A 13,845-nucleotide genomic window follows, 5' to 3' on the forward strand; every position below is an offset into this window, starting at 1 on the left:
TACCGCCGTCCTCGCCGCCTTCCTAATGGTCGGGGGGACGAGGGAGTGAGACATCCTGCTGTGCTTCCCGGACAAGCTTTGGTGCTGGAAGCAGCTCACTTCATACCCGTCTCATTTCAAACACTCTTCTCTTCCTTCTTCTAAAGAACTATTCTACATTACCAACTCCTGCCAGGGACACCCCCCCCTTTTTCCTTCATTTAGTCCCCTCCTCTCTACCTCCCTCATTCTTCACTCCCTCCTTCCCTCCTCCTGGTTTCCTGACTGTCCTCAGGTCACAGAGCATCTTGAAAAAAAGCTAACAACTGAGCTCCTTAAACAGCATTCTAGTTTAATCTGTTGCTGACACCTGGTAAGATATACAATTTACTTCCTTTTCTCCTCTTTTTTCTCACTATATGTTCAACAGGTGATTTTCTTTGGCTGAGAGAATAGATCCAAATCCATGTTTTAAATCAACGTTCTGTAAAATGAATTTTTTTAAATAAAATACAGTACTTACTTTCTATTTGTCCATTTAATGTATTTTTTTCTCCTCGACCTGCAGCTCCAGATAAATTATCAACACAGTTCAGAAGTTGAATCTCAGAGATACTCTGTTAAAATTAATATTAATAATGAATTACATGAAGATTTCCTGATCCCTTTCTAAGAAAATACCTGCGTTTCCTACCTTATTATTCTTTTTTTAATTTCCTACTTTAAAAGCAATTAGACTCGAAAACAAAATAAGCATATCCTGGAAACCCAAACATTTAAATAGAAAATTTCATATACACTCTTCAGATCAAGTCTATCTTTTATCTTCAGTTGGCTTTTGACTCTGTAAACTGAGCATGGAAATCTAGAGCAAATATTTTCACAGACAAAATACTGACTTACATGCAGATTTCAACAAAGAATTAACTTCAAAACACCTAATTCCATTTTGCATTCCTCGACAAAAGAAGAGGACGTTAGAAAAAAATATGTATTTTTATATGTGTAACTGAATTGCTTTGCAGTACACTTGAAGCTAACATTATAAACTGACTACACTTCAATAAAAAATACAATTAAAAATATAGATATTTAAATATTCTTTAATAAATGTGCTATAAATTTAAAATGTTTCTTAGTACACATATTGTGTTTAGTATTAAAATAACACACATGGCATGAAAAGAAGCCTTCGAGTCTGTCATGTTGAGTATTAACAGAACACTGTGGAAACTGCTACATTTCAGTAAACAAAGGCTTAGCAGAATCTATTATTTGATAAAACTTTTATTGACAGGGAAAATAGTTGAATAAAGTACCAAAGTAGAAAGAAAAACATTTGTTTAAATTAACAGCAGAAAAATTTTAAATGTAGCTATGCAGCTCTTCAAAAAAGTACCATAAGCTTTACTTTAACAAGGGAAGAATAAGAACACTGTTTAGCGACCACCCGCATGTGCCAGGCCCTTATGATGCACATTCTCTCTTCTCTACACACAGCAATAACAGTGATTCTAAGGACGGTTACCCACTCGCTGCTTCCTGGCCACTCCAAGATGCTGGAGCACCGTGATGAGCAGACGGGACCCGCTGTTCTGTCTGGAACATCCCTCCCCTGGACCTTTGTGTGACTGGCTCCTTCCTGTCCATCATCTGGCAGCTTTGGTCACACTCAGCTCTTTTCTGACTACCTAAATTCCACCCTTACTCCACCCCCGTCCTAACTACAAACTCCCCTACTGTTGCCTAACCTAACGCTCTCCACGTTCCTTATGTGAAGGACTTACTGTCCCTGATAAAGGGTTCCTGTTTATTTGTTCTTCTGTTCCTGCCACTACAGCCTAACCCCTCAACTGCTACATTCAGTGTCTAACTGCCTGGTGCATAGCTGGTGTTCAGGAACAGGAATTTATTTAAGGTCAAAACGTCTAAATTCCCCAGAGGGCTTCAAGTACCAAAGCACTATATACCTATCGGAGATGTCCGATAATAGTCTACCGACACTCAACATAGCCCAAATGAGAAATCCCCGCGCCCACTCTAACTTTCCCATTTTATTGTCCTTCAGATTTTAAAAAAGTGTCCTCAGCATTTCACTAGGTCCCTAGTGGCCACTGTGCTCATTCTCTTACATTTCTATAGCACCCTTTACAGTTGACAACGTGTTTTCACATTTGTTACCAGTTTTGTTCATGACACATAACCTGAGAGGTAGGTATCAGTACCATGTTTTTGAACGAGGTCACTGACATTCAAATAAGTCAGACAAGTTTTTCCAAGATGCCACAGTGGGTCAGAACCAGGATGCTACGTCTGCTGACTTCAAATACAGTGCTGTGCCACTAGGCAGGAGCTGCCGAGATCCAAGAGTTCAGGCTCTTCTTACCTCTTTCCATGGCTGTCACCTTGGAATAGGTCATCACTACCCTGCACTTAGCTTCCTTCAAGTCCGGTCGCCATAGAGGTACTCAGTGCACGCTATTTTCCCTACCCAAAATGCGCTGTCCTCAGTAAAACATCACTAAACCAAACTGCTGGTATTTTAACCCCACATATTTATTACTATTCCCCATGCTTTTGCTTCTCCTGAAATGTTCATTGCAGATCTACTTGACAATCCAAATATAATAGTACTTTCAAGTCACAGGCACTGGGCACTGTCTTTTCAAGGACAAAGTGGTTAAACAAACAAACAAAAACACCGTGTTTTTTTTTTTAGTACAACCTGTTTCTCTCTCAATCTCACTAGGAGTTTTACACATTCATTTATAACAAAGAAACAAACATCTGGTCACAGGCTGACCAAGAATTATTTTTAGTTTTTAGAAAAGGTAACTTCAAAACCCAAACCGATTCCCTGTGACTTCTAAGCCTTGGCTTTTGCACTACATACACCAGTTTCATTATGTGAGTCTGGAAAATTAACAGAAGTGCACTCTGCAGTGGTATGACATGTAGCACGGAATGACTTTACTAAGTGTGGGTTAAAATGAGGAAAAAATTTTGCTGGGAAAATGCAGAAGTGAGAAAGTGAAGTCAGAACATCCCTCCATTTATGTTTTAATATCACGCAATGCTTATATCTGAAAATAATAATAGAAGGCAGCACCTCAGAATCCAAGGGTGATTTGACATCTTCCTTTTCTTCTAATCCTAAAGCTGAAGTTGCGCCTACAAAATGCAGTCACGAATACATTAATGAGAACACATACCACTGGGAAGTTTAAATATATATATAAGTCTATCTTGATTCATGAATATGTCAATAAATTAAAGTGGCAGAAAAGAATTTCAGAAGGTTGAAGCATTTTCTGGAAGAAAACTTGGTCGTAGTTGGGGTATTTATGAAAGAAGACGGCAAAAGAAAAACACTTAAGAAATGGATATCATATTTGGATCTACACACTTTAGATTTTTAACACTAGCTTTTTTGTTTTTTTAATGGTGGCACTGGGAATTGAACCCAGGACCTCGTGCATGCTAGGCATGCGCTCTCCCATTGAGCTATACCCTCCCCCCTCCAACCACATTAGTTTTAAACAGAGAAGAAAATCCATAGATGCTCACTGACTTACCACCTCTGTCACTTTTGTGTACTCCATCAACAGAAATCAATTTGCTATGATCTGCTTGCTCCTTTACAACACTGTTGATAGTCCGAGTGCCGTTCTCTTTTCCCCCAGTTTTCGGCTTTGTTGTTTCTTCCTATAAAAACAAAACAAAATGTAACAAAAACCCAACTTCAGAAAACATCATATTCCTACACTTGGTCATTCAGTCAGGAAGACAACATATATTTACTGTATGCATCAGATCATAGGCATTACCCTGGGAGAAGCTGGCAATCTACATAAAAGACAGATTCTGCTCTATATTCTAGGGGAGGTAGAGACACATGAAAATGAATCAACACAGACAAGTATCATTCAACAGCTCTACACCTGCAGTGAACAGACACAGTAAGGGCACAAAGGAGAGAAGAGACTTGCTGCGTGTCAATAGCTCCGGGAACGCTGGGAAGACAAGACTGTGTCTTAAATGACAGACCCAGTGCAAAGAGCAGACGTGAAGGGGGTTCTAAAAAGGGCAGCCTGAGCCGAAGGTCGAGCATGAGAAGTCACATGGAAAACTAGAACTCAGTTACTGGGAACGGAATGGAGAGACAAAATTTGCTGGATTAAATATAAGACATCACTTCATCAATTTAAATGTGAGGATTTCTAAAAAAATAACTTCAAGTTAAAACTAACTTCCATTGGGAACTATATTCAATATCTCACAAACAACTACAATGGAAAAGAACGAAAAAGAATTAGATATATACATAGGTATGTATAACCAGATCACTTTACTGCACACCTGTAACTCATATAATACTGTACAACAACTACATTAGAATTAAAAAACAAACTTCTATAACCAAAAAGAAAAAAGGTGAGGATCAAATTTTCTTTCTGCTGTTCATAAAATCAGCTATATGTCCTTCAGAAGAGTCTGAGCACTTTTTTCCATGAGCTGACTTTTCCTTCTCTTAATTTGAATTTGAGATAATTTCTATCATAATTTGTACTATAGAGTTCCTGCTCTCACTTAACCCCACTATTTCTGCTGTTTTTTTTGTATAATCATCTCTCTCATTTTGACACTCATTTATCTTGTCCTTATTAGATGAATCTTTCCCCTTTGTACCCCTGCCCATCTTCATATTCATCCAGCCGTTCTTTCCTCCAGCCGTTCTTTCCAGTTGCTTTCTTATTCTTTCTTTTCTTAATGGAATATTTGAGAACTGTTTATTGCCACCAACCTTTACAAATCTCAGTCCTGCACGTGTACCTCTCTTGTTATCACACTGTTTTCTATTGTGATCTTGAGGACTTCCATTCCTGTGTAGGATCCTTTTCATCCCCATGAGAATCAGGGGGACGGTAAGTGAAAAAGCACAGGAAGGAAAAGTTAAAAACAAAACGACTTACCTCTGTAACACCAAGGACTGCTGAAGATCTGAGAGGTTCCGGTGCTGGGAAGGCAGGATGAGAAAAGCCTGAAACTTCACTTGATGGTTGGGAAAAGGTTCTAACCGCATCTTCATTTTCATTATTAGAATTATTGTCCTCAAAGAAGGTGCTAGTTCCTGGTTTCAAAACACCATCTTTTGCCTCTGCTGTAGTGAAAACAAGGTATGGTAGATGGAATTGTCAGTAATTTCTCATCAGTGAAAACACAAAAAGACAGTCTTCAAATAACTTACTGTTTATCATGGGTTCTTCCCAGGCCTGAATTAGCTTTGCGAATCTTGGATGCCGGACTTTCTAGAGAAGAAAATAGCAGCTTTAAGAACAACAAATACGAAATTGAAAAAAGTAACTAACATTCCCCATTCCTAGATGATCTAACACAAAGAGCGCTGGCTTTGGAGTCATTCAGATATGGATTCAAGTCCTGGGTCTGTCAGTTACCAACCTACATCTTCTCATGGGGTGAGGATGATGAGAGATGACCTCAGGGGTAACAAAATGTTACTTTCTTTACCCCTCATTGATTATTATACAAACACTATGGTATCCATTAGATGACTTTCTTGACCAAAATGATCTAGAACAAAAACTTATCCCTCATAGTTTACAGTCCTATTGAAAAAACTAACATTAAGAAATTTAAATTGTTATATTTTGAAATATGCTTGCATGATTTATATATGTGTGAATGATCTCTCATGGGGGAAATATGAGAGTTTACTTTTTAGCAGTATCTTATTTGGATGAGTTAGAACAACAAACAGTATAAGCTACTTTTATTCCATTCGCCAAAAAGCTAAAGACAAATGATTGTTCAAATTCAGTTACTTCTAAGAAAGAGGAATAAAAACAAAAGTAATTCTGAGGGGCAATGACTCATGAGTGAAAGCCACACACACAGTAAACAGAAAACTGTCACTAAATATGTTCACAGAGGCAGAGTGAGATGGACTGAAAGAACAGACACTGAAGAAGTGTTTTCTGCAAAGAAATATTAGGTTTGGGACAAACCATTAAAAAAAAAAAGTGGGGAGGAGGAAGAAAAGAAAAAATGAGACCTGACTAGTCAAGTACAAACTTAAGGCAAGAAAAAAAGGAAAATGTAAGTATAACAAGGCATGTGGAGAAATATATATATTTTAGCATCTATATATAATAGATCAGGGATGTATCAGTATTGTTAGGGATATACCATGAGTGAAAGCCTCTGTTTTACCTTTTTATTATATATATAAAAATATATGAATTATATATGCAAGTATATATATTCTTCAACAAATTTTATAAAAATATCAAAATACATGATATATGAAACATATATATAAAACAAAGGCCTTTGTTCATAGTATATCCCCAATAATGCTGACCTGTATTACTCTACAACTGTTTGTTTGTAAATACTACTGTAAGTGAGAGTTAAATTTTGTCACTCTCACTCAATTGAACATGGTCGTCTCTCACTACCTGAACGCTGCAAATTACTACTAGAGAGAGAGAAAAATAGATTTTAGAAAGTTCCTAACATATCAAATTTCCACCTAGACAAAGAACTGGTAATCAGGATTCTAAGGATAATATATAGCTTGAAAAGATATATTTAATGGAACATGAGAGGGGGCTAAAAGAAGGTTAAAAAGTTTTCATCTCAAATTCTAAGCTCACAGTTGGTGGATACTGAAAAACAGACTGTAACCTCTTCCTACTTATCACACACTTCTTATCTACTTCCTTGGCATTTATGACATACTTCCTCTCATAACAACTGAACTTTTACAGCCTAAATAAAGGGAATAGAAATTTAAGTCATATTTTTAGAATTTGAATAGATTTCACTATGACATAGTACGCATATTATATTACCTGTACCATCAAACAGATTTCATTATGATGGAGTGTGCATGTTACAGTACGTGCAGCATGATGCAGAATTCCATGTCTCTTCATGCATTCACATTCAAAAAATAATAAAATGCTTCTTACATTTAAGACCTCATTCTCGGTGCTCCAGGAAATGCACAATTATGTTCCCTAATCTCTAGCGGTGTATACTGATGCAGGGGCTATAAGATGAATATGTAAATAACTATACTACAAAATGTCTGAAACTTGAAATTTTAGAATGGGACACGAGAACTGGACATACTTTTTAAAACTGTAATACAAAAGAATTCTGAAATAGGTTTCATCATATGGTTGTTATTAAGAATCTACTTTTAAAGCTGGCTGTTATCTTAGGAAAAACATGTATTCTTCAGTTAGATGCAGAGTTTTGAATATACTTGTAATGGGATAATTTAGAAAACACAGAGGAATCTCTTTATAATACGGATTTTGAGAAACAGAATTTTAATTTCTAAATTTCTAGAATTTCAACTATTATTTTAGTCTTAATGCAGAACCAGAGATAGAAATAAAGTAAAAAAAAAAAACAAAAACAAAAAACAAAAAAAAACCCTCTTTCCTCACAACTCTCTGATACCAAAATAAAAAGTGTCCAAGGGGGAAAAAAAAAAAAAGATACATGCTATGTAAGTTTTGGAACTGAAAGGCCCCAGGAAGAGGCCATGATTATCACAGTACGTAGCTGTGTGCACTGAAGATGTCCCTGAGGCACGAGTATTATACAAGTGCTGTCAGTGTGGTTTGAAAGTCAAAGAATCCTTATCCTTGGCCAAGCTTCACACCTCCTCTGTTGTGGGAAACCTTTCCACAATACAATTTTCCTGTCACGATCTATTTTCTAGTCCATTTTGCTTCAGCCTCATCTTCAGTATTTATCAAAGTAAAAAAAAAAAAAAAAAGAAAAGAAAAAATAAACCTGCCATATTTTCATAAAATGGTTTACTCTGACCAACTTTCTCATACAAATATAAAACAATGATAAGCAGAACACTGCTAAATTTTAAGAGTAAATACTACACAGAACTAAATTCAGAGCAGAAAAATTAATTTCACAAGAAAACACTTTACCTTGGGAGCAAGATCTAAGTTACCATCTGATGGAGGCCGTGAATCATCAATATCATGTTTGGGTGAAATACTTTGGAGAAAAATACACATCAAAAATGAGTGAGTTCATTTCTTTAAACAAACAAGTCACACAAGTCTATGCTGAGGGATGAGAAAGCAGATTTGGGAGCCAGGCTGCCTGATGGTTAAGTCACAGGTCAACTACTTGTTAACCATGGAATCATGGGTCAACTAGTCAACCTCCTTAAACTACAGTTGCCTAATTAACTAGAAGTAAGCTATAACAGCACAGCTACTCTGCAAAGCTGTTGTGGGGACTGTATGAGGTAACAAATGCTAAGTACATAATACGGTGTCTAACCCACAGTAGGACACTCAAGAAGCCTTGTTTCTTTTCTCTGTGTTCCCTTAGTCAACATGTAATTTTTAAAAATCCATAAAATCCTACCTGCTTACAGAGATGTCTTCAAACCTCGGTGCAACCTTAGTCACTGAAACCTCTATTAAAGAAGAAAGTAAAATAGTTTATACGGGCAATAGAAAAACACAGAATATTAAAAGTATAAGACCAATGTTTTTGTTAAAAAGCATTCCATTGGGACCACACCTGGAGACTACACACTTGAGTGAATACTGGTATACTCCTGGGTAGGTAATTAATGCATAAAAACCACTTCCCCTCCTTTATATTTATCAAAAAAAAGAGGGTGTTTATCCAAATTTGATATTTTAAAGTGAACTGCTGTTTTCAAGGACCAAAATCCCAACCAAACTTGATGAGACTCACAAAAGAATGATAATCATTAGTAGAATCAGTATCATAAACTGACAGTGTCAAGCTTACATAGCGTGGTGTTTCTGGACGACACCCACGGGACAAACCCACCCCACCATTTGGCTTTGTCAGCCTCGTGTTATCTGGGCACGGTCATCCCTATTCGCTCACATACGGTCTAGGGCTGCTTTCACACTGCAATGGCAGACATGAGTGGATGTGACAGACATCACGTGGCCTAAAATATTGACTCTCTGGCCCTTTACAGAAAAAGCTTGTGCATCCCTGCTTTATGTCATAACAGGAAACCCTAAGACTCAAATCGAATCTTCTTACTCTTCTGCTCAACATTCTTCACTGAATCCATGCAGCTGCCATTGTTGGTTCCCAACTCGACAACCACTTCTTCTTTGTTGTCCTTGCTGGACAATTGCAACTTTTCTTGGATATTTTCTGCCCCAGGATGAGAAGAAGGTAAACTCTCCTTAGCTGCAGAAAGAGAAATGATTGTTTTACGGTCATCACAGTAACTGCATTTCCTTTCCCAGTGGCTGCTTTAGGAATGAGCATGTGATGTAGCCCAGCCAATAAGATGCTAGGGGAAGTCTACGGAAGCGTCTGTTTCCTTCCTAGTTACAGAAAACATGCAGAGAGAAGCAGCCCTCCTCGCCTGCGGATATTGTCATGTGAGAAGATGATGCTTGGAGCTGCTGCTAATCAGCAGACCAGGAAAGGCGACATCAAACACCAGCAGCCTCACAGCTGAAGGAGGGACAGCATCTGGGATCCTGATGACATCACCGAACCTTCTAAACAATCCTGACTCCTGTTGCTGTAGCCACTGTTACTTAGGGCTCCTATTATTATTTGCAGCTAAAAGCATTCTGACAAATTTCCCAAGGTCTACAGCAGACCTCCTCCTTTCTATACTACTAGAAAGGCTTTCAGAAGCCTGCCTGAGCTAGGTAGTCACCTCGTTCCCAACCATTCCTACAGCATCCTTTCTGCACCAACAAAATGAAACTCATAGATCCTGCAAAGTTCACTGGCACATCTTAGCCTTTGCACCGCTGTCCTTTCTGCCAAATGTAATCTTCAAAGATGTTCCACCCACCAAACACTGCCCTTCTGCCTCCTTCCCTGGCAAACTTCTACTCGCTCTGCATGGCTTACCTGACATCCTACACACTTTTAAAAAACTTCTTTCCTCACCATGGACTTGAAGTATTTGGCACATGTTAAATACCAATAAAAAATACATAAAGACAGTTACAAAGTCCTCGTGGGCTCTGGGACACAGTAAGCACAGAATAAAGTAAAGCCAATCATAAAAATGGTGATGACAGTAACAAGCTCCCGGAGGCCAGGAACTGTGCTTTTGACCTGTTTGCATTCTGTAATGTCAGAGTGGTGCTTACTACCTAAAACACACTTGATAGTCATCTGTTAAGTGGATGAATTAACAGATAAGAATGTTTTCTTTGAAAGTCCTGTTAAAAAAAACAGACATTAACCAGGGGCAACTCTGTTGTGTTATGAGCACCTTGAAGACCAAATCTCTGTCTTTTCCATCTTTGTATTTCCTACAACAGAAGTTCTTTGCTTGATCAAGGTCTACCAAGTTAAAGGTGCCCTCATACAGTTCAGACTGAACAGCACGCGAGGGGTCACACCTAGGCAACACAGTCGTCTTTTTTTTTTTTTATGTGAAGCACTTCTGTGCTTTTATTACAATTTGTTGAGTCCTGAGTTGTGCTATTTGAATACTTATTATGACAATCCTTCAACTAATGGCAATAGAAAATCTTGTTCTAACAAAATATAGTTTCATGACAAGTATCCCCAAAAAAGAAGAAAACATCTGACTCTCATGAAGGCAGCATATCTCATTGTTTGCACTTCTGAGGAATGAAACTGGTGAGAGAGCCCTTGTTCGTGTAATGATGTGAAAAGTAACCAGTGCTTCTCAACAAGGCACTGCTTTCCTGACTTCTGCCCTATCACTAGGTACCTTTAAAAAACAATCTCTTATTAGTATGCTGCACACTGGCCCAGCTGTGCAGTTCTAATTGTTGGCCATTTGTTTACAGCACCAGGAAGGTATTGCCGAGCTCCCAGTTTTAAAGACAATCACTGTTTAGTGAGACTAATCACTATGCAATAACTAGCATTCATTTACCCAATGTAATCCATTTGCTGTAAAAATTAAAGATCCAGTTCTGTAACAAGGCCAACTTGTTATAATGTTACAGGAAATGTACAACAAAGTAAAAAACCTATTTTTCTTACTTACACAAAGATATAATACGGGATTTCAGGGGCCATGATTAAACAAATGAATTTCTTTTAAGACAATATTGTCTCAGATTTTAAATTACCTACAATTAACTTCTTAAATACTTCTGAATACTAGACCATTAAGAAAAAACTAATTAAAAAAATAAAAACATACATGAAATTTACACACTGGCTTTCATCACTGCCCTTTCATTATCAAAATTTCCTCAATCTTACTTCCGTATCTACGGTGGGCCCAACAACAGTAACTTATTACCAGAACTCTGTCCTAGGTCGCTATTTTGAGGGGAAGTATTCGGTATCTTTCCGGCTCTGTAGTCGACAATCAGTTGGTAAAGGCTATGTATAAAGTGATAAATAAATATTAGTACTTGAATGCTAATATGAAAAACAATTACCAAATATATTAAGTTCTTAGATTATTTCAGACAATATCAGAGGTAATATCAAAACTTCAATTGTCCCATATATTTCAAATTTGTACAATCTACACTTTTAAATTTAGGATGTATACTTAAAAAGGAAAAAAAGTAAGGTGAAGTAGTCATGAACTGAGGGCAGTACAGCTCAGTAAAAGTTAACTAGAGCGACCCTGACATACGGAAAGTATCTCGAACTCAGAAGTCCCAGCTCTATAACCAACAGCTATTTGTTCCTGGACAAGGTGCTTCTCTTCAGCTCAAAGTCTCCCTTTATAAAACTGGGATCTTACTGTCAGGCAGTTAGTTATTAATACTCGTAAGAGTATTAGATTTAATATAAGATTTAATGAGATAATGTATCCCCCAGATGCTCAGAGAAACAGTGGAAGAATGGAATAATTTGTTCTTGAACTTTAATGCTGGAACTATTTGAGAATCCCAAATAAAACCCAATGTGTGTTTTTTTCATAGGTGTAACATCTAAATGTGGCAGTTTTCAGAAAATGTTACAAATTACGGTGACTAGCTGTTCTTCGTGGTTTATAATTCACGGCACCTCAGCTACTATATAACTTGTAGTTAAACTTATTTATAAATATATGACCTCATACAAGCATATGTATGAGAACTAAACAAGCTGTCACTCTTAAGTTTACGTGTCCATCGCCACGAAGACCGCGGAAACTGGATCAGCACAGGCATCCCGGGAGCAGAGGTCAATCATGACCCGACTGCAGGACCAGTTTCTTTTTCCTTTTCTTCTTTTAAAAATTTTATTAAAGGTCTTTAGAGAGCAACATCCAGACCCCAGACCCAGCTGCCGAAGAGATCCTGTTAAAACCAGTTTTAGTACCAATGCTGCAGCAACAGAATCAAGGGAAACAAGAGAACGATTAGAATGCCCTCGCCCTGCCCCAATGCCTTGTGGGAGAGGACTGTCACTGTGATCTTAGGCAATCCCTTAGGTTCTTGGAAAATTCAACAGCAAGATTACAGAAGAAAGTTCCCACAGGAAAATACAGGATTTTCTGCTCTACTAAACATTTTAAGACCCAAACAACTAGTTAGAAAAATCAGATATGTGACATTATTTGTACCCCATGCATTGGGGTTACACTGGAATGAAATGGAGAACAGCAGGACCCTAAGGATAAACACCTTACAAACCCTGAGATAAAGAACCCTGTGCCCACTGCTCCATCTCACTAGTCTGGCCTTTTGCTGGTTTCCAGCTGATGATGTGGAGGGTCTCACTGCCATCCCCAAAGTGCCTGCTCCCAACTAGGAACTCTCACCTGTCACGTAACAAGTAACAGTTAGGTCATTTTCAACAGTTTAGAGAGAACTGGCACTTTAATGTAAACACTTACTGTTCAAAACCATTACAATAAGCATATTCTTCAGCAGTCCGTCCGTGTGAATCTAGCGAATCGGCATTAACACGTTTCTCAAGAAGCAGCTTGACTATGTCCGGTGAGTCATGATACACAGCAAGTGTGAGTGCTGATCTAAAATAAAAGAGACAACTTCACCCTTAGGAACTTAGTTAGCTTAACTTAAACAGTTAATTTGATCTATTTTACCAAGTTAATATCCTGCCCACCCCTGGAGAACTGACCATTTACATGCTTGAGTGCTCATCTTTGCAAACTACCTCCAAGGCTAAAACAGAGGGACAAAAAAGAAGCCTCCTGTCCTACTTGGGTAGCACATAGTAGAAGTTGCTAATTTAAAGTCCTCTGATGGAGAAGGATGCTGAGGTCACTTATCTGAAGTAGGTAAAGATTTAAATAAAGGATTCCCCATTTCTTCCCTCGTCTGAAATACAATACTTTAAAATCAGCTAGAGGTCAGGTAAGGAGAAGCTGTTTGCAGGCTGAAAACAGTAATATGAATAAAAAAGGCAATAAAAATAGTCACGGCTGCAGTTAATCACGCTGAGAAGCATGTGCCCGGCACTAACCTGAACAGTCTACGCATGGACTTTCTTAGGCACAACCCTCCTTGAAGGATGTACTACGACCCTCCTTTACGTGACAGGAAACATACTGGTTGGTGATAAGTCATGTCCCCCAGGTAACACACCTGGCCAGCCGGAGAGCTGGGAATTCAACCTCGTCTGACTCTAAAGCCCAGCTCTTTCCTCTTTATCATCCACCTAAGACTTGTCTTCTTTAAAGGGAATGTTTATTCAATAATTAAAGCTATTTTTCTTCCTTCTACCATTATCAATTAAAAATAAAAACATCAAACTGTACTAGAAATGAAAAAGGATAAAAACTGACGAGCCCACAGTATCTGGTCATAGTTACTCTCTTAGTGATACTCACTCAGTGATAACCTAATAACATCAGTATCCTTCAAAGAAAGTAATTTAAAGCAGAGT

The 13,845-nt window shown here is 38.0% G+C and overlaps 1 protein-coding gene across 9 annotated transcripts in view; it reads right to left on the reverse strand.

Annotated features, from left to right (window-relative positions):
- The window catches only part of LOC135319843 (coiled-coil domain-containing protein 144A-like), a 71,637-nt gene that overhangs the window by 37,214 nt on the left and 20,578 nt on the right, over window positions 1-13,845 (reverse strand). For all 9 annotated transcript variants that reach the window (XM_064481746.1, XM_064481751.1, XM_064481753.1 and 6 more), the window contains 10 exons: window positions 12,830-12,967; window positions 11,294-11,376; window positions 9,076-9,228; window positions 8,413-8,464; window positions 7,965-8,034; window positions 5,228-5,288; window positions 4,953-5,140; window positions 3,555-3,684; window positions 3,089-3,150; window positions 503-596 (listed from right to left, as the gene is read on the reverse strand). In XM_064481746.1, coding sequence (XP_064337816.1) covers window positions 503-596; window positions 3,089-3,150; window positions 3,555-3,684; window positions 4,953-5,140; window positions 5,228-5,288; window positions 7,965-8,034; window positions 8,413-8,464; window positions 9,076-9,228; window positions 11,294-11,376; window positions 12,830-12,967 — 1,031 coding nt within the window. The remainder of the gene's footprint in view (window positions 1-502; window positions 597-3,088; window positions 3,151-3,554; window positions 3,685-4,952; window positions 5,141-5,227; window positions 5,289-7,964; window positions 8,035-8,412; window positions 8,465-9,075; window positions 9,229-11,293; window positions 11,377-12,829; window positions 12,968-13,845) is intronic.

The sequence above is a fragment of the Camelus dromedarius genome, chromosome 33 (assembly GCF_036321535.1).
Source record: "Camelus dromedarius isolate mCamDro1 chromosome 33, mCamDro1.pat, whole genome shotgun sequence".
NCBI lineage: Eukaryota > Metazoa > Chordata > Mammalia > Artiodactyla > Camelidae > Camelus > Camelus dromedarius.